Source organism: Porites lutea, chromosome 8 (assembly GCF_958299795.1).
Source record: "Porites lutea chromosome 8, jaPorLute2.1, whole genome shotgun sequence".
NCBI lineage: Eukaryota > Metazoa > Cnidaria > Anthozoa > Scleractinia > Poritidae > Porites > Porites lutea.
In genome coordinates, this window is record NC_133208.1 from 11,391,343 (window position 1) to 11,411,342 (window position 20,000).

At 41.4% G+C, this 20,000-nt stretch overlaps 2 protein-coding genes across 2 annotated transcripts in view; both read left to right on the top strand.

Moving 5' to 3' along the window:
* LOC140945193 (uncharacterized) overlaps positions 1-7,251 on the top strand; it is an 8,248-nt gene extending 997 nt beyond the window's left edge. Inside the window, exons 3-4 of the mRNA XM_073394246.1 lie at positions 6,610-6,933; positions 7,157-7,251. Coding sequence (XP_073250347.1) covers positions 6,610-6,933; positions 7,157-7,251 — 419 coding nt within the window. The remainder of the gene's footprint in view (positions 1-6,609; positions 6,934-7,156) is intronic.
* LOC140945662 (protein mono-ADP-ribosyltransferase PARP14-like) overlaps positions 6,935-20,000 on the top strand; it is a 14,529-nt gene continuing 1,463 nt past the window's right edge. Inside the window, exons 1-8 of the mRNA XM_073394683.1 lie at positions 6,935-7,890; positions 9,248-9,481; positions 10,218-11,947; positions 13,323-13,511; positions 14,384-15,524; positions 15,956-16,870; positions 18,126-18,443; positions 19,991-20,000. The exon at positions 19,991-20,000 is cut by the window's right edge and continues 1,463 nt beyond it. Coding sequence (XP_073250784.1) covers positions 7,287-7,890; positions 9,248-9,481; positions 10,218-11,947; positions 13,323-13,511; positions 14,384-15,524; positions 15,956-16,870; positions 18,126-18,443; positions 19,991-20,000 — 5,141 coding nt within the window. The 5' untranslated portion in view covers positions 6,935-7,286. The remainder of the gene's footprint in view (positions 7,891-9,247; positions 9,482-10,217; positions 11,948-13,322; positions 13,512-14,383; positions 15,525-15,955; positions 16,871-18,125; positions 18,444-19,990) is intronic.

Genomic DNA, 20,000 nt, shown 5'->3' on the forward strand with positions numbered 1-20,000 from the left:
GGTTACCGATGACAATCACTTTCTTTGTTTCTTGGAGGTTCTGGGGAAAGTCCCTGTAACCATATCTCAGTGCACTTTTACTTTCTCTTCCGGGTATTATCTCTCTACGTGCTGCGTCGGAAAAGGGTCATGCTATGTCTCTGAGGACAGTTTCAACGACCCAATATGATTTGTAGTGTTTTGATTACATGGATGATAGAAGACTTCAATTTGGCTGTCAGAGTTGTACTTTCGATTTAGTTGTGCGCTATAGATCAATTCAAAAATGACCGATTTTTGACTCGTTTGCAGACACTGAGTTTAGGTCAGGTAAAATAAGAAAATTTAAGTCTTGCCTGTGTGGTTTTAGAAAGTAGCCCTGTGTTGTGTTGTATCGCATAAAATTGGAGGATACTGTGAGCTTCAAAAAATGGTCAAAAATTGCTTACAAAAATGGCGTCCGAAGGGGTCAAATAAAGTTATGCTCATATCTCTAATACAAAAGTAGTGAAGAACCTATCTTTTGTATATTTGTCCATTATCTATCTATGATGTTAGTATGAGCTTATTCTGTCGACCCCTTTCCGTTGACATTTTAACATTTTGCCCGGTTTTCTCTGACAACTACTCTTAATTCAACAACAACAACAACAACAACAAGTTTATTCAGTATTACCATTTTGTACAGGTGTTACCGATTAAAATAACCATAATAAACAGGTAAGTTTAAGGAAATACAGGTATGATGGAATGGTAGAATTAACTATGTTTTTTTCGTCTTTCAAATGCTTGAAAGATGAAATAGGCAGCTAGCCTGCTGATATGTGAATCAGTATTGTTAAAAAGAAAACAGACTTTATCATGGATATTGTAATGTGTAAATAATGTATTTCGGTCGTTGATTTTAAAAAAGAGTCTTTCTCAAATCATTGTATTGATCACAGTGAAATAATATGTGCAATTCATTTTCAACCGAATTTTGGTCGCAATGATCACAGATTCTAAGGTCTTCAGGAGTTTTGGGGATTATAAATCTTCCAGTTTCTATTTTAAATTATGATTTCCTATCCTAAATTTGGAAGCTACACGCCTATGTTCAGGATTTCGGATATGATTGATGAATTCAGAGTGATTTGTTTCATTTTTAAAGATGGAGTAGACTTTTAGTTTTTTATTTGTTCTTATCAAATTCAGCTCCCCGTCCCTTTCATATGGGAGTCCCCCCCCGGGGGACTGCAGGAGATAACTGAAGGTCGTCTACTCGCGGCCTCTCTAGGATGAAGGCGATATTTGTCTGACGTGATGATCTTTGAGTGAAGTTATTACTTAAACCTATCCCCGGGGGAAGGGGGGGGGGGGGTGGGTGTACTTATATGGCCTATACGGGAAGGAATCCAATCGAGTTTGTACAAACAAAGTTCATCAGGTGGCTATTGGGAGTTAACAAATTCTGTAGCTCAAATGCGTGTAGATCGGAGGTAGGCCGATTCCCAACGCGAACGAAGACAAAGCGCAAAGCCATTAAATTTTGGTTGAAATTTTGGGAGCCGGAGCACTTAATCCTCTGGAATAGCATTTGCGGATCTAATTGGCCAAGACAAAAAGGAACTTTGGCCAAGCAAACTAAAACGGCTATTAAATCTCTCAGGTCTTGGCGACATATGGTCAGCGAAAACGAACACTCCCGCAACCATGAACTATATACGACAGAGACTCTTAGACATGCATAGAACAACAAACATGTATTAGCGAAATACACAACGATTACCGAAAGGACCCGAATAAAAAAAACAAACTAAGAACTTTCAGAAAATTTAAAAGTTTAAACTTACCTATGACTACGAAAGTTACCTCACAAACGTAAGAAACATCAATCATAGAGTAGCAATCACAAACCTAAGATTAAGCAACCATAAACTAGCAATTGAAATTGGGCGATACGCTAAACCCTATCAACCACCAGAGAATCTGTCCGTTATGTAACACTGGAATATAAGACAAGGAACATTTTTTGATGAATTGCATAGCTTATAGGGAGTCTAGGAGAGAGCTCTTCAATAATCTAAAAACGGAAACTAATCTTTTTCTTGACTCTATGAATCCAAGCACAGCTTTTGCAAAGTTGATAAGTATGAGGCAAGGAGAAAAAACGCCAAAAATGGTGGCTAAATATGTATTTGATCGTTTATGCTAAAGAGAAAGATGCGTTAAATATAACCTTGTCTAATGGTACAAATTTTACAACTGCACTGTAGTCAAAAGAGAACTTTTACTGTAATTCTACGTCCATTGTATTACCATTTATTGCGGCAGTGAAATCTTTGTTATCGCTGTAAACACATGTGCCTTTAGGCGCTCTGTTGATAATAGAGGAAGCTCTCTATCTATTTATACGGGGATCAACCTCGTCCCCAGGGCCCTTTTCCCTGGCTTCCCTTTTCCCGCCCCACCTCCAAAGCCAGGGAAAAGCGCCCTGGGGACGAGGTTGTACGGGACGTGCCGCTGGACAGGGTATGGGTTTTGTCCTCTCTGTCCTTAAGAGGGTATACCCCGTAATTTCGTGTGATTCTATCCTAATGATTATAAACGGGGTTGTTTTGACTTGCTTGATGATTCAATAGCAATGACTATAACGTGAATTTGCTCTATTACAATTGCCAATAAATGGCTCTAAAACAAGACAGTGTTCATTTTTTCCTTTGTCCCAAACAGGGCAATAAAATTGAAGTTGTTGTCCAAAACAGCAGGGTCGTAACATGGTATATTTGGGACCCATTGATCCCTATTTTCTTGCCGTTATTTTGATCCCTGAGCCCCATTTTCCCACAAATTTTGATCCCTGAGCCCTGATAAAAGAATTGATCACATCCATGTCTTTACACAAAATTTTAACTTAGGCAACTTTGTTTATCTCCAAATATAGAATATAGGACATGCTCAAATGGGCTGATGAGAAAAACATTAACTTTAATTTTTAGTGCAAGTTGTAGGTTCTATCAGAGCTTGCTATTCTGCTATTCCTGTTGATGTTGTAGTCTTATGTGAATTTCCTCTTTCACTCTGTGTATGTTACAGTGAGGATCACGATCAATTACCAAAAGCAAAATACCTGCTTTACATGAAGTAAAAAATTAAATGAAGCCAAAGGTTCTACTGTTTAATAGCTTTTTTGTGTCAAGCCCATTAATGGCTTTTCCTGGCTTAATAACCATTGTAGATTGTCGGAGGACATATCTGGTTGTAGGTCTTCCAGACCTACTCCTTCCAGCTTCAAATCTAATTGGCTCTGAAAAGTTGTCCGCCTGACCTTGCTCCCCTTCCTCTTCGTCACCACCTGACGCAGGTGAATCATCTGATTCAACTGACCCCTGGAGCAATGCAACTAGGCGTTGCTGTTCAAGGCAGCTCAAACAGAAGTTGTTTCCATCTTTTATTATTTAAACGTTCCCAATGATACACTTAGGTGAATTTCTATCCTCACGGTGCCCAGTGTGCTATACAAGGGGATCTTCTTCTGACTGTTCCAGCCATCTCAAACCATGTGATCTTCCAGGAATGCATCACCATTATGGTGGAGATCCTTTAAAAGAACTGCAAGGAAGAAAGGAATGATATACCTCTTGTAATTGTGCGTAAGAGCAACTACGTCGCCTTTTGAATAGATAATCTCAATTCTTCAGCTGCGTCTTGAACTGTAGTTTGTTCTTCACTATTTTGAACCTCTTTCAGCAGATCGACTTCTCCATATGCCGACGCATTCCTTCTGAACATACTCAGAGCAAGTGGAAGTGTACCAGCTCTTTCTTTGGTCTTCCCTCTCGTTCGTTGCTGTCGTACACCTCGTCCGAATTCTTTCGCAAAGCTCTGCAATGCCTTCCTTTGTCGCTCCTTTCCCTCCACGCTCGTTTCCTCGTCAATGTCCTCCTTAAGGTTTACTCTTGCCGAGCGACTTTCGAAGCCATTCCGGTGCCTTTGGACCCAGCTTTCTCAGTGTGTAATGGCTTTGAGGAGCGGTATAAAAGATAAACGAGGATTGGTAGAGCCTCTCTATTGATTCTAAAAGGCAGCTGGGCCGCCGCGATGCATAGTCGTTCAGAGCGTGTGTTTTCACTCCACTAAAAAATTCAGGCTCCAAATCTAAGGTGGTGATACCTTTCGGGGCCAACCGTTACATAAGCCGAGGCCGAATAGCCCAAATGTTTGAAAAAATTCTTGTAGATCAATATTGTCACTAAAGTCTGTAAATTTTGTGCAAAACAAAATAGCCACTGCACGAATGAGGTCTGAAAAGCTCTAGCATGAAAAAAATAACCCATCCCCGGCTCAAAAATCAAATAATGGGCCCCTTACTAGTGGCCCTTCATGCTGAGTGCTATAATATATTAAATTCCTGCAGACTCTGCTACTTGTACCTAGTATGCAACATTCCTTTCACCAATTCAATCGTTTATTTTATATTTAAAAAAAAACACTAAAGAAAATAAATTATAAAGGTTTTGTTACTTTTATTTCACCGAGGTTGGTCTTTGGTGTTCCACTTATTATCACTAATTCCACACTGAAATTTCAGACTATTTATCCACAGGCAGCCCAAGCGCACTATGTGTGGGTTCGCGATTCAGAGGTCATTTGGTCGGAATATACTAGAATTATTAGTGTATTATCTGATGCCAAATAAATGCAAAAATCTTAAAGATATGAAGTCTTCTTGTTTGTCTATCTGTACTAGTAGCCTTTAAGATAACGAAGGTCGATATTTCTTGCATTATTACATGTGATTCGGGCCCTTTTTGTTCGAATTTTATCACATGTATTCGAATCCACGACGCTAAGAAAAAAAATCATGATCACGCGAAATATTGATTTAAAAAGCTCATTTACCGTTACTTCATAGCCACTCTGTGTCCTACCGCCGGTTTAAACGCCGTTTAGTCGACTATCTTTCCATCGAGTACTGAACACAACTCACATGTAATAATGCAGAGAATATCGACCTCCGTTATCTTAAAGGTTACTAGTACAGATAGACAAACAAGAAGACTTCATATCTTTAAGATTTTTGCATTTATTTGGCATCAGATAATACACTAATAATTCTAGTATATTCCGACCAAATGACCTCTGAAGCACGGACCTACACATAGTGCGCTTGGGCCGCCTGCCATTTATCATACGAGCGTTTATCAGTTGTACAGTAATGGAATGTGTCCTTTACTTTCCCGGCCCAATACTAGTACTAGGAGGTATACTGATCACGGTTTCTCATCAGAGTTGGAGATAACCCTAAAACTCGATGCAATTGGAGCAGATTTATTAAATTGCGAGAAAGCATTTATTTTGCAACAAAGCGCGCGAATTCATTGTACTACTGTATTCTACTTTTGATGTCCATTCTAATTGTTTAAGTACTTTTAAGAGTTAAGTTACTGGTCAAAAATACGAACCTCGAATTATAGTCGCCTTGTGACTTGTTTGAGGCAATGAGGCAATCGGGACCTATACAGTAAATTCCGCTTTCAATGAATTGTCCTGGCGGTATGTTGTTACGTTTGATCGGCCGAAAAAATCTATGCTTGGACCCTTGCCCTTGAGTAAATCAGTCAAAGAAGTACTTACGTACCTTCCTCTGTCACAGGATTTTTTTTCGTCCTTTCTTCTCCCCCATTTCTCGCAAATGAGAATATGTATAAATCACTTTCTCTGCCTTCTGGCGTTGACAGCGCGTTGAGGAGTTGCGTTACAAAGCGAGAAAAGTGACTTGAGATTCAAATTACGGTGCCCTCAACAAATATAACAAATTAAGAATATGATACCATGTTTTCGTCAAACAACCAGGACTTCGTATGACAGGAACTGCCGCCAGCCGGAAGCAACAAGAATAGGTAAATAAATGTACCTCGGCCAGGAAATTCTATGGACACAAACCTTATTAAAAATATTGTGATTAGAGATTTTTAGACCGTGTAATAAATCTGATCCCTGATTCAGGCTCAAAAGCCTTGTGATCCCTGATCCCATTCTTCTGAGCCCTGAGCCCTTTCCTCTGAGCCCTGATCCCAGTCATATTTTGGGCTTTGAGCCCTGAGCCCATATACCATGTTACGACCCTGAAAACAGGGTCTGGGTTTCAAACACTAAGCGGCTCACCTATATCCAAATATTCGGCCCTTAAACTGTGGTCGGAAAGTGTTCATATTCATCAGTTATAAATCTAGGTATAAAAGATAACTAATGTTGGAGATTCAAGGGGACCTTGAAAGAGGATGCTTTCTGGCGGATGTAAAGTATTCTTTTTGAGAAATAAGTTTTTTTTTTTTTGCACAAAGCATATTACTCTTTCATTTAGCTACTATACTCACTGTTTTTCGAACAAAATGAAGGCTTGGTGAAATTTTAACTCAGCCAAACACTTTTGGTAATTTTACTTAGAAATAAGCAAGAGGCTAACTATTTTGGGAGGAGGGGAAATCTCCGTTCTTTCCTTAACGGTTTGTTGCGAGGCGATATACCGGTATGGGAAATCATGTAAGGCATCCGCCTATTCATTAGCAGTTGTTTTGGTGTCAAGAGAATGAGAGAACAAATGCCCGAAAACTCTGTAGATTATGAGCAATGCTTTTTCTATTACAGAAGATGAAAACAGCTACGAAGAGGATGAGGAAGAAGAGACTGGAAGCGGTGACGAAGAGGATTTCGATATAAGGGACTTTGTGGTCGCAGACGAAGGGAGGGGAAACGAAGACGAGGAGGAGGAGGAGGAGGAGGAGGAGGAGGATACAGCCTCCTCCAGGAAAACTGAAGAAGAGGATCCAGAGAAGCTGGAGGAAAAGCTCAAAACGCTCGAGGATGTTTTCTCCTGTGTACCGAGGGTTCTCATTAAAAGAGTTCTTTGCCGCGATGATGTTAACGGAGACCTGAACTTGGCAAGTCAGAGATTACAAGAATTTCAGACGAGTAATCCGCCCACTGCCTGGGGTCGGCCAGAATCAGAAAACAAGGGGAGTGAAAAATGCGAACCACAGGGTTCTCAGAAAAAAAAAAGGAGAAGGGGAGGGAGAAGAAAGAAGAACAATGAGAATCAAAACAAAACACGGGAAGAACAAGGAGAAAGGACACTGGGAAATAGTTTCGACAGTTATGAACCAAACGTACCGCGTGGGAACGATCGTGGTATAAGACAAGGAGGCCGTGTGTTTGGAGGAAGGCCAAGAGGAGGATTTAGACCCAGAGGAGGGTTCTTCCAGGCACATGAAGATTTTCAAGAATATATAGACGATTTTCCCCATGGATTTCCAGTGAGTGACTACATGTTTCAGAGCCAGAGGGGACGTGGTGACTGGAGAGGACGATGGAATCAACCAAAACCCCAACCCAAACGCAATGGTCGTGGCCGCGTCAGAGGACGCGGTGAAAATGGATTTGATAGCGATTCATTTTTCCAAGACCAACTGCAAGTCTCTCAAAGGGGGCGAGGAAGAGGTCAGTTTAGACGCGGACAAGGAGGCGGCGGCCAAGGTCCAGACTGGAGACGTGAACGTTCAGTTTCTCTGACAGATGAAATATACTATGACGAGCTTGACTTTTCTGGTAGTGAGGGAATTTATGCAACTAGACGAGACCAAGGGAATAGGGGGAGGTCTGGACCCAATATTAATAGAGGACGTGGCCAGTTAGGATTGAGACGAGCCCAGAGCCTTTCTAGTGGAATGGATGTTCAAGATTCTCATACAAACGACAATACAGGAGGAGACGCAAAGTTTGAGCCAAAGAAACTGCTTATTTGCGGGCTGAGTGAGTCGACGACACAAGACGGAGTTTTGAACTTTATTGAGGCGATGAGTGGTGAAGAGGTGGAGACAGTAGAGATGAGTAAAGGCAAAGCTCTGGTTACAATGACTAAGGATATAACAAGTAAGTCCTGCTACTAATAACAAATAAGCCGATTTCAGTCACGTGCAAAAAAGTATTTCATTAGTAAGCTCAGGTGTGCTCAAGTTAAGTAAATTCAAGCAACCGTGACTTATCCTGTTTTGCTCCAAGGCTTGATTGGTCATGGGTAGTTCTACCGTCAGGTCGTACTGTGATTGGTCCGTCAGTAATTTCGTTGGCTTAATATTCACGGCCCCGCAGTCAGCCAAGAACCGTGCACTCTACTGTGTACAGAACTCTCATGCAGAGTTCTCATAATGCCGCTTACCTACCTGTGATATAGCCACCGCTATTGCCTTAGATACTGTCCGATATGGAGAAAGAAGTCGTGACAACACTGGCAGTTTTCTCCCCCGGCATGCCGGCGGCAAAGACCTGTGATGGCCCTTGTTGCCGGCAGTGTAGGTGTCAGAATATATACAAAGGCAGTACTGGGGGGGGGGGGGGGGGCTATCAGGTAGCAGGTAGGTTGGCGGTGCGGAATAATGAGAACCAGACTTTCGTCAGGTAGAAACAGATCCAACGGTGTCCGATTTCCATAGATCGAGGCAAATTATATTAAAAAAAATCAGAAATCTAACATCAATAACTTACTAGAGCTAAAGGGGTTTTCGTCTCACTGGGCTTTCTTCTTGGATAAAGTTAAGAATCCTGCACGTTTTTGTCCTTTCAATCTCAAATGTGGTGAAACCAATTAAAACCCTTAAAAAATCTCTCGTTCCAATATTTCTTTTCGTGAGTGAAAGACAAGCGCATGATGCTTTTAGCGTCGTTGCTGGGACTGTATTGAAGACAAATCCTAGCCCCAACTCTAAAACGTGCATTTCTTCAGGCGTAGATGGTTAAAAAAATTCAGAAAATCTGCGAGGTCCATATTCATCTGTAAAACAACGAAATTTAATGATTTGATGGTCTGTCTATTGGAACCTCCTGCAGTTTAGAGAAGTTTTTTCCTTGAGCTGGAAACCGTCTTTTGAAATACGAGTGGTTCATTTACTTGCATTTATGACCTTGGACTAGGCGGTATGGGCGACTCGGCAAAGACGCAAAACTCATTATCAAAATAATATTTTAAGTGGCGCATCATTAGAGAGAACAATTGGGTGAGTCTTGAATACCCAACTCTTTAATAGTTACTATAAAATATCTCCAAAAATAGTCTATTTTACCTCTGAGATTTAGACTGCTCGATCGTTAAGCAGGCATGCAATCTGCGTTTTTAAGTGTGCTTTTCCCTCTACCTTTTTTCGCCCATTATTTCGTGGAAAATCAGTCATAATAATATATGCCACTAATTTGACATAATTATGGCAGATTTTTCTTACACTTTATTCATTAGATTTTTATAAAATCAAGGAGAAGGGTGAGAGAAGAGGAATGGACTCTGCGCGGGTCAAAATCCAACGCGTACCTGTGTACAGGAGCATTCTCGTCAGGGGCATTTCAGAGGACACCACCCAAGATGCCATTGAGCTGTGCTTTGAAAGTCTAAGGAACAATGGTGGTCCTGTGGAGACAGTGAGGTTTAAGCCCAAAAGTGGTCGAGCAGTGGTAGTGTTTCAGAATTCAACAGGTCAGTTATAACGGTTAAACTTCTAGAACGGAGAAAACTTCTACAGTGTGTCTTTGTCCTTTCTGGTGAATGCATGCCGTACAAGTTTTGATATTCTTATAACAATAGTTAATACAGTTGAACCTCCGGTAAGCGACCACCCCAGATGCGAAGACTTAGTGGTCGCTCACGGAAGGTGGTCGCTTATGAGAATCGAAGCACAGGGCTATCTTCCGAGAAGATGCTGAAGATGTACGGACACATCTACTTTACGGATAACAATTTATTGCATGCAATTTTTTAAGGTACAACCAGGTTCCATGTTGATTCTAAAATTCTTTTTATATTCTAAGTAGCATAGTGCACACAGCCAACATAATCGAGATATCAGACAAATCGTAAAGTGGTCGCTTAAAATAGGCTAAAAACAATGAAAAATCATTTAACTGCACGCCCCAAATAGTGGTGACTGTCGTTTAGGAGGGTTCCAACTGGAAGGCTTTGACTGGGAAAGTTTTGGTGTTTTGGATAGGCGGTCGCTTATGGGAGATGGTCGCTTACGAGAGGTGGTCGCACATGGAGGTTCGACTGTATGCACAAACACACACGCATACTCCCATCCTGGCTAGAGATCGAGAGCGCCTTATTTGTGTAATTCTTGGCTTAGTACTAAAAGCAAGGATTCTTTGCTGTCCTAAAACGCGACCGGTTTTCGAGGGAGTCATTCTTTACCTGGCTTTTATTTTCTCATTAACAGATATGGAAAGAGTCTTAGCTAGACAGAATGAAAGGCCACTTGTCTTAAATAAAGCTGAACTCACTGTAAGAATCTTTAACGATTTACTGGAGAATGACGATGACGTTGCAATTGACGTTTTGGGTGACAAGCTAAAGGATGCGGAGGACAGCCATAGCACATCTGCAAGCCAGCGGTCTGAACCTAAAGCACAGAAGCTTCATATGGCTGTGGACCCGGATGTGATGGAATACGTCACAACTACGTCACTCCATGTCCAACTTAAAATGGCGTTGGTTACGAAGAAGTGTGAAATTAATTGGAAGCTAAACAACAAAACAGCCGTTCTATTGTACCGCGGACAAGATAAAAGTGATTTGTGGCAGTCTGAATGTATTGAGGAAGTACAAACATGGCTTGCGAAATTTACAAAGCAAGATGTTGAAGTGAACAAGGATTTCTGGGAAGCCGTGAAAGCTCAGTTAGCAGACATTCGCGCCTGTTTCGGTGTCGAACCTCCGCTGGTTAAAATTATCCATGATTCTTTGGTGATAAGAATTGTTTCCCCGAGTTCGGATGCAGAAGATTTGAAAAAGAAATTAAAAGCAAAATTAGAAGACACATACCGGAAGGAAATCAGAAAAATGTACTTGAAGAAAACGGAAGTAGTTCCTATAGAACATTTAATTTTGTTAAAAAAGATCCGCTTTGTGGAAAAACTTCAAGAAAAAAACAAAGAACTGGAGATAAAAATAGACACTGAAGCGGAGGAAATCTATTTTGAAGGCCCGCAACCACAGTTCCTGGAAGCGACCATGAAATTTCACAAACAATATTCGGGCATGGTTGAAAAGAAATTGAGCCCGTCAAAAAATATTTTGGAAATTTTGTCTTTAGATGAAGGGCTGGAGAAAGTTAAATGTGAATTAGAGAAAAATAACGTGGAGGCTGTTTTCGTGATCGATAGCGAGGCTCGGATCATAGGCACGTCAGCTGCACATGCAGACAAGGCTGCCAGTCTTGTTGGTAAGATGACTTCGGAAGAAAAAGTCCGAGTGGATGCCAACAGTCAGCATCTTTTAAAAACCACAGAATGGCGCGAACTATGTGAGCAACTCAACACCATCTCAACTGTCCGGGTGTATCGGAACAACTGGAATGACACCTACGTATCCGGGTTCAGAGACGATGTGCATGAAGCAATAAAAACGCTAACTACGTACCTAGATGATAACTGTATTCGAGAAGAGCAAATGAAATGTTCTTCAAAGTTAGTCCGAAAATATCTCTCTGAGCTTCGTCAAGATGACTTGTCTTCAATTGAAGTTGAACTCAAGGACTATGAGGTCAAGATTCAAACAGGAAGAGGTGATGATGAATTTGTCATTGGGGGAAACAAAGAGGGAATAAAACGAGCGAAAAGAAAGCTGCAAGCTCTCGCAGATAGTACCGAATGTGAGATTTTCAACGTGAAACAGCCAGGCCTTAAGAAACTTTTTGTCAGCGGGAAAGGCGATTCGCTTGTGGCAACTGAGGCGACAAATCACGCATGTGTTATCCAGGTCCAGAAACAATTTGGCGTGCAGACTCCTGTCAAAAAATCTGATTCATCAAACGACGATGACGATGATGATAGTGATATAGAGGAAGAGTATATGGCGGCTGTAGCTAGCGGCGTGGATTCTTCCACCCTCGTCATGGGAAGTGGGCACAAAATTTCGTGGAAACCAGGAAACATCGAGGCGCAGCAGGTCTGTTCGGTGCCTATATGCTAGTATAAAGTATAGGTTATTTCACTGGGCTGTTTGAGTTAAAAAGGAACGAACTGTCCTTTGCTGTAAAAAGCAAACGAAGTCTCTTTTTCGTCTTGCCGCGTTGAAAGCTCTGTTCTGTTGTAAACATAAATTGTCCTTCCTTACAGAATCCAACGATGCCCTTTTTAACAAATCACAGGCAATAACAAAACTTCTGGTAAACCAGCTGATTGAAACACGTTCTTTTCGGTTCATGATGGTTATTTGCTTCAGAATCTTTTTTGATAGATCTATGTGCTGCCGACATTTCGCGACGCAACCAATTGTTTCCCAGCGAAATGACATCTGAGGATCGACCACAGAAATTCCAAACTGTACAATTGTCACTGTCAAGATCTGGATAGAGAATTTGATTGGATGAAGCAAATTTTCATCAAATCGGAGGTACTACCAAGATATGGTTAGTGACGCATCAACACCATAAAATTTTTGTGCTCGTTCCTCCGACGTCATTCCGCGATCGATTATCAAATGTCGGCTTTTTCCTCAGGGCTTATCTATGTGCCGTCGTTAACTGTGTGTTTGTTATGAAAACTCTTAAATTTGTCCTTTTTCTCATAATTATTGCATTTTCAGATAACTATGATGTAGTAATTAGCTATCTTATATTTCTCCTTATCTTATATACATTATAGCTACACTGCCTGTATAACGCACAACAGCCATTTATGACTCATCATAGACTAAGGCAAACCATTTAGCACGAATTTTCACGTTACCATATACTACCAGAAAAAGGAGTGGGTTGACTCGATTAAACTGACTTTTTTGGGTTGGATGTGCTGCTGAATCCTGGAGTCCTCAGCCTTTTCCACACCATAGGCAGCTATATAAGTTTCATTTCCTAAACTATGAACCAGATTTTCCAATAATGATATCCCATTGTAGGGCAAAATCCTCTGATTTTTATATCATATTTCAAACTAAACTACTTGAAATTACAATTGTACAATTCAGAGGGCAGCACATCTATATATGCTAAATATGGCGGTAATATTCATGGTATTGTTTCTAAGCTAAAATTTCAATCAGTGAAAGGTTCAATAATACAGTAACTGTGGCCAAACCAAAAGTAATCACTTTCTCCACCGATCAACAGATAAAGACAATCCAGTGCTCCCAAGGAAACGTGCATGCTTAAGTCACAATTAGTGAATTATCTTGAATGTCTTAAGCAAATGGCCCTTGATTTTATCTTACCACAAAGCAAGGTAGTGCAAAACTAGAGTAAAGACAGATGCCCCACATTCAATGATATCGCAGAGCTTCTTATTCAAACCTTCATAAATTGTTTCTTCGACTTTAATTACAGGCCACAATTTTGGTCAGTTCACAAGGTGCATGCGCCCAAGCGATCGCCAATGCAGGTGGGCAGGCAATGAGGCAAAACTTGGTAACTCCAAACGCTGGTGAAATAACAGTTACTCCTGGATATAACCTGGCCTGTTTTCACGTGATCCATACAAACTGTTCCCAGTGGCATGGTGGAACGGGCGAGCAGGTAAGGGATAATTGGAACACTTTGATATTCTAATGAGCATTGTCAGGCATCCTATCCAAAAAGCCACAGAGCGAACACGAATTATGAGCCGTCAAATTTCGCGGGTAACACCCTTTGTGGAATGTTGAAGAAAAAGCTATCTCGTCAGTAAGGGAGGCTTGGTTAAGTGGCACATTCCTAATTCTTCCTTTTCTGGAAAATTTTGTTCGGCACGTATCACACAAGGGCGGATTTAGGGGTGGGCCCAGGGGGCCTCCGCCCATCCCTTTTGTGGTTAACTAAGTATTTCAGCGTTACAAGTTTAATATGGAATCAAGGCATTTGCTAAAATTAAGCGTCCAGAATGCACTAGATTGCATCTCAGCTTCTTAAAATGTCATTGAGCAATCACTTCAATCTCAAACATCTTCCCGGAGGAGCATGAGCCCGAAACTCCCTCGAAAAGTGCGCCGTTCGCAGTCCTGATGGGCGCTATGGTGCCAATATTGCTATTGTATACTGTATCTCTAGGCCCCCTCTATCACAAAATCCTTCGTCCGCCCCTGTCACATTTGACAATTTCACGCCAGCTTAGAACTAGATTTCCACTACTTGCTACTTACGAAAAAACTGGACTGAGTTAACTTTCGTAAAGACTTCTGGGGCTGTTACTACGGACAGGGAAAAGATTGGCCAATAGCTGACGGTGCGTCCTTAGTAACAATTGCGTTGTTCCAGACCCCTTCTCGTTTCTAAAGTGGCGAATAGGTAGTTGAGATGATGTTAATCAATGAACTCCTTAAGGGTAGTTGTACCGTTTTTTTTCTGTTAGTTTGTCCGTACAAAACCAATTATTGCCAATCGTGCAAGTCATTCATCATGTTTTATTCAAGGTCCTACGAGGCATTGTCCAAAAGTGTCTTCAGAAGGCCGATGAACTCGGAGGGACATCAATAGCATTTCCAGTCATAGGCACTGGAAACCTCAACTTTCCCCCAGACGCAGCTTCCAGGATTATGTTGGAAGAAACCATCAACTTTTGTCAAACTAATCCGTCATCTGTGGTGAGGGATATTCGATTTGCCGTGTTTCAGCAAAATCAGGCACTAACCACTGCCTTTGCGCAAGAGGTTGCTACATTGCAATCTAAGTACAGTGTTGGTCCTGGAAACACTATGGGTGGTCTAGTCCATCAGAACCCAGCAAGGCCAGCCGTCGGTGTTAGTGTGGAGGTTTTGCAAGGAAATTTGTGCCAGGAGGCAACAGATGTCATTGTTAACCTCAACAGCAAAGATATGAATATGGATAGCGCCGGGGCATTGAGCAAGGCGGTGAAACAGGCCGCTGGTCAAGTTGTTCAGGACGAGTGCTATCAACAGGGACATCAAACAGGTGGGTCAGTGGTGGTTACCAGTGGTGGAAATCTAACGGCCCGTAATATCATCCACTTGATACCAGATACTGCTGATAAAAATCACTTGCAACAATGCGTGGAAAAATGTCTTGGTGTGGCAGAGGCTCGTGGTTTTCAGTCCATCTCATTTCCAGCGGTAGGAACGGGATCTTTTCACATGTCAGCGGCTGATTCAGCCAGCCTAATATTTCAAGCTCTCAGTAATTTTAGTGCTCGTTTCAACGTCATCAAAAAAGTTAGAATCGTGGTGTTCCAAGCTCCTATGCTTCAGGCATTCCAACGAGAACAGCAGCGTCATCCGCTGTATTCTAAACAGGGCCATGTCTTTAAACCTATGGCCAGGCAGGGCCTAGCCTATCCACGTGCTAGTAGGCAGAGAGGCTTGAATATTAAGGTAGTAAGTGGTGATTTAACAAAAGAAAACACAGACGCAATAATGAACATTATCAGCACCGATATGAACATGAGCAACGCTGGTGATCTAAGCAAAGCCATCTTAACAGCTGGTGGCCCTCAGATCCAACAAGAATGCAGCCAATATGGTACTCAAACTGCTGGGACAGCGGTGATGACTAGTAGCGGAAATTTAGCAGTACCCAATATAATTCACATTATTCCAGGTATTGTTAGGTTTTCTTTATTTGATCGTATTACGGAGGAAATATGGTCTCAAATGGACCCTGCAACGTATTGTTGATCTTTAAACTGTTTAGAAATGCTAAAATCAGCTTCCTTATTAGAAAGGAATTTATCATAAAGTGACGAATAATTATTCTTCTCTCCAGTGTAACCGTTACAAAAGAAGTTGCCTGTGGAGAAGGCTGCTGGCGAGGATAGTAGGGCGATGGAAACACTCGAGTGCGCATGTGAAAATTGGGCCCCATAAGGAAGGTGGCCGACAGAGGGAAGAGAAGATTAATAGAAACCCTTGAGATACAATTGTAATGCCATTCTTAATGCTCTTGAGTGTAAAATAAACTCAAAGCAAATGTCAAATTAGTTTTTTCTTCGTTGTTAAATGTCAAACCTATTTTAATTTTTTTTCTCGCAGGCTCCCAAGATAAACAGCATCTTCAGACGTGTTTGGAAGCTGGCCTTCGTCTGGCAGATCAATACAACCTTCAAACAATATCAGTTCCATGTGTAGGCACTGGTGGATTTGGTCTGACGGCCGCGGACTCGGCTCAGGTAACATTCCAAGCTCTCAGCTCCTTAAGAAGTTGTCAAAACCTTCGCAACGTACGTGTCGTGGTCTTTCAAGCTCAAATGGTTCAGGAATTTTTGTTAGCGCAACAGAGACAGGCAATGCAGGATATAGATAAAAGGAAGAGTGACTACACTGCAGATGATGAAGTTGCTGAGCAGCCCAGAATTGCTAGGCAAAGAAGAAATACTGCAACTACTTTGAGTTCTATAGGCGACCATTCTGTGAAAATCTTCGTGGTGGGGAAGGATAAAGGAAGCGTCAGTAAAGCGGTAGACGCTTTGAAGAAACGTTTCTCTGAATCTTGCACTACTCAAAAAGTCGAAAATGAAACCGTCAGCAAACTGTCGCCAAAGCAGGTTAACACTCTAAGAAAGAAAGCCAAAGAACGTGACGTCAGACTCGAAATTGAGGTTGATGTTGATCGCATTGTGGTGAAGGGTGGCCCAGTTGAAGTGCCTGGCATGGTCGGGGAGATTTGGGAGGAGATTAACCAGAGAAATAAGAAGATACAGGAGGAGGAGCAGGCGATGATAGTTTCAAAGAACGTAGAATGGAGTTATGAAATCCACGGGACGAAGAAGGTGTTTAGCCCGAAGACAAACGGAAAGCTTGAAATGGCGTTGGTCAGAGAACAACCACAAGTGCAAGTATTTTTGCCATCTGATGAATTTGTCATTGATGTAACAGCTAAAACTGGCTACGGACAGCGGAACGGTGAAGCAATTACACTTTTCAGAAAGGTCAAGGGAGCTGACGAAGGTTACTGCATACTCAACGGTTTTTAATTACGAAAACTTATCTGAGATAACTGTCACAGTAAGCGGACTATGTGATACACTGTTGACACAGAGAACTGATATGATCTTTTAATTTGATACCGAAGTCACCAAAGGCAGAGAACTGAACCATTAGTGGGTGAGATACCCGAAGGCCTGTCTCAGGCGTTCTGATAGTGCATGGAGGCGGCGCAAAGAGAAGTGGGCGAGACAAATATGCTCCACTTTCCACCATCTGAATGCCTATAACAGGCCATTTACTAAATCGCGCCTAATCTTCCAAGGGGCTGTTTACATGGAGGGTGGAAGATCCTACAACCAGGATCAGGGAGATCCTAGAAGATGGATCATCCTAGCGCCATATGTTTTCTGTATTGGGTTTACATACAAAGGGGACTAAGCATTATACTTGTTCCAGGGACTAGTATCTTCGTTGCTGATCGAGAAAGGTACGTAGATCCTAGCAAAAGGAAGATTCTGGCACCATGTAGACTGTTTTCACAAGGAAGATCCTAGTACTAGGGACTAACCGGCCTAAAATGGCGGCGGGTCGTTCAGTGGGTAATCATAGCAATTAAGCTGACCATTTTGTTTGGCGTTACCACGAGCTGATGAATGTAATGATTCTGTCAGTTGCTGCTAAAAGGTAGTTATTTACGCTAATAAAGAGAGCAGAAGGGCCGAAATTGCATGTTTAATTTGTTATTTTTGCCAGTCATTTTTATTGGGTTACCTTACGGACGGAAATTTCTACACGTAAACCCCACGAAAAAGTCGTTTCGCTTTCCAGGATCTTATGTAACATCCCCCAGGTGGCATTAGACCACGTACCAAATCTTGGAGAGTGACGAACGGCTTATCACCAGGGTTTTACCCTTGAGATACAGTGAGTTGAAGGGAGAACGTTCTCCACAACAACAAAAACCCACCTTAATTTTCACGGACGTCCAATCCAACTGAAGACAATGGGGGGTTCCAGGCGACCTTTGCGTGGACCTAATCATTGTCAATTGACTCCGTAAGATTACAACCAAAGGGCTTTCCAGTCGCCCTGGGGAATAAAATACACATGATTAGGACACCAAGGTTTGCAGATTCCTGCACTGTAATCTTCCAATTAAAGCCATTTTTACATTGCTCTTACGAACAACGGCCAAATTGAACACATCCTAAATCAGTAATTAGCTTCAATTTCCAACAGTAAGGAAAACTAAAAGTGACTTATTTATTCCTCCAAGGAATTTCTCTTCCAAGCACCTGGTCTCCAATGCCACGCTCTGATATGACAGTACACACTGTGACTCTCAACGCAGGCTCCTCTGAGTACCAAAATGTCGAGAGAAAATTTCAATCAACCGCAGGCGGGGTGCAGATTCAGAAAATCGAGCGACTTCAGAATCCCCACCTTTACAAGCAATACATGGTGAGAAAGCAGAAAATGGACAGAGATAACGGAGCAAACAACGAACGACAGCTGTTCCATGGAACCGACGCCAAAAATATACGTGCAATAAACACACAGGGGTTCAACAGGAGTTTTACTGGGTTAGCACATGGTAAGTTATAAAAGGGTTTGTTTCAAGGAGGCTGATGGCTAATCAAAACACGCTCATTACAAAAGATTATTTTTTCTTGCGAGCCAAACTCTTCTCTGTCTCCCCAAATTTTTCTACATTTATGCGATTCCATATTTAGAAGTAGCACCCGTAATAGTGCGAAGGGTAACGTCAATTCGAAATTTACGATTTGCGTTTGACGCATAATTTAACAACAAGAAATTAAATGTAGCAACTCTTGTTCTTCAGATAAGATAAAATATAGATATTCAGTGAACAGTTAGGAATTCTAACCTTCTTTTATGAATAGTCAAACTGTTATCTTTGGTCACGATGCTTGTACTTACTAGAATTTACCTTAGAAGGCTACGGGCTGATCTTGTGATCATTCATGAGATCACCATTTTGATAAGTTCTGAATAGGCGAAGGGACGTCCAAAATAGGGATGTCGGCTTGTTACGTTTAGTGAAGGGATGTCCACGGTTAGTTACGTTTTTCAATTACGGTTATCAGTTAAAATTGTCGATCTTTGTTAAGTTTGTCGTTAAATACTACTTATTAACCCGCGATGAGCCCGCGATGAAGTCAGCTGACACTGGTCAGCGGATATCCTTTTTGACAACTGTCAATTGACGATATCAGGAATGTCCATAAGGATGTCCACTTTGAAGTTACACTACAAGGTCATTACAAGAAAACAGCCAATCAGGGTGCGCGTACTATTGTAGCCATATAGTAATTATAAATCTAAGTTAATAAGTAAAAATGCAGTTTAATTATTCATATTTGTTACGTAATTCATCACGTAAGTTGCTACAAAAAGGTATGAAAAGGTTTTCCGTGTCTATAAATCACTTTCGTGAAATTTACATATCCCAATATCCGCTCTTGAGGTAATAGATAGATCCTCTCAAGCGTCATAAAATTCGCTCGATGCGACTCCTTTATCTTTTCCAAAGAAACTTATGATCACTTTTATAATTGCGCTCTTGTAGGTTTCATGATGTAGGCATTATTTACCAGATTATTTGCGTGACTATCACGAATATTGATTGAATTCAAACTTATCAAGGAATCAATACTGTTGATTAGCCGCTTTGTTTCGTCAAAAAGAGAAAGATTTTTCCTGTAAAATGACTTTCGAGACAACCAAATTTCCCCAAAGACGTTCGAACGTAACAGATAGATGATTTTACGGCAGCTCAAACAACTTTTATTTGAGACACATCTTACTTATTTGGAAACATTTGGTCGTTGAGTGCCCCCATATATTAATAAGGATGTATTTGTAACAGATGCTAGGCTAGTTATGTTTGGGTCTTTAAATTCGTTGGTTTCAGTGTCAGAGTTCGGATTGAGTGTTTCTGGGGAACGTAGTTGTTGGAGACGGTACCTACAGAGCTCCTCACCCTCGTGCAAGAAAGAGTTAAACCTGAACCACTATAGAAACAGAGATGAAGGCTGACTACACCAGCACAGTATTATTGTCAGCGGCAATCAATAACTTAATTAAATATTTCTTTGTTTGTTTGCCTTTTTTACATAGGAACTGCCTT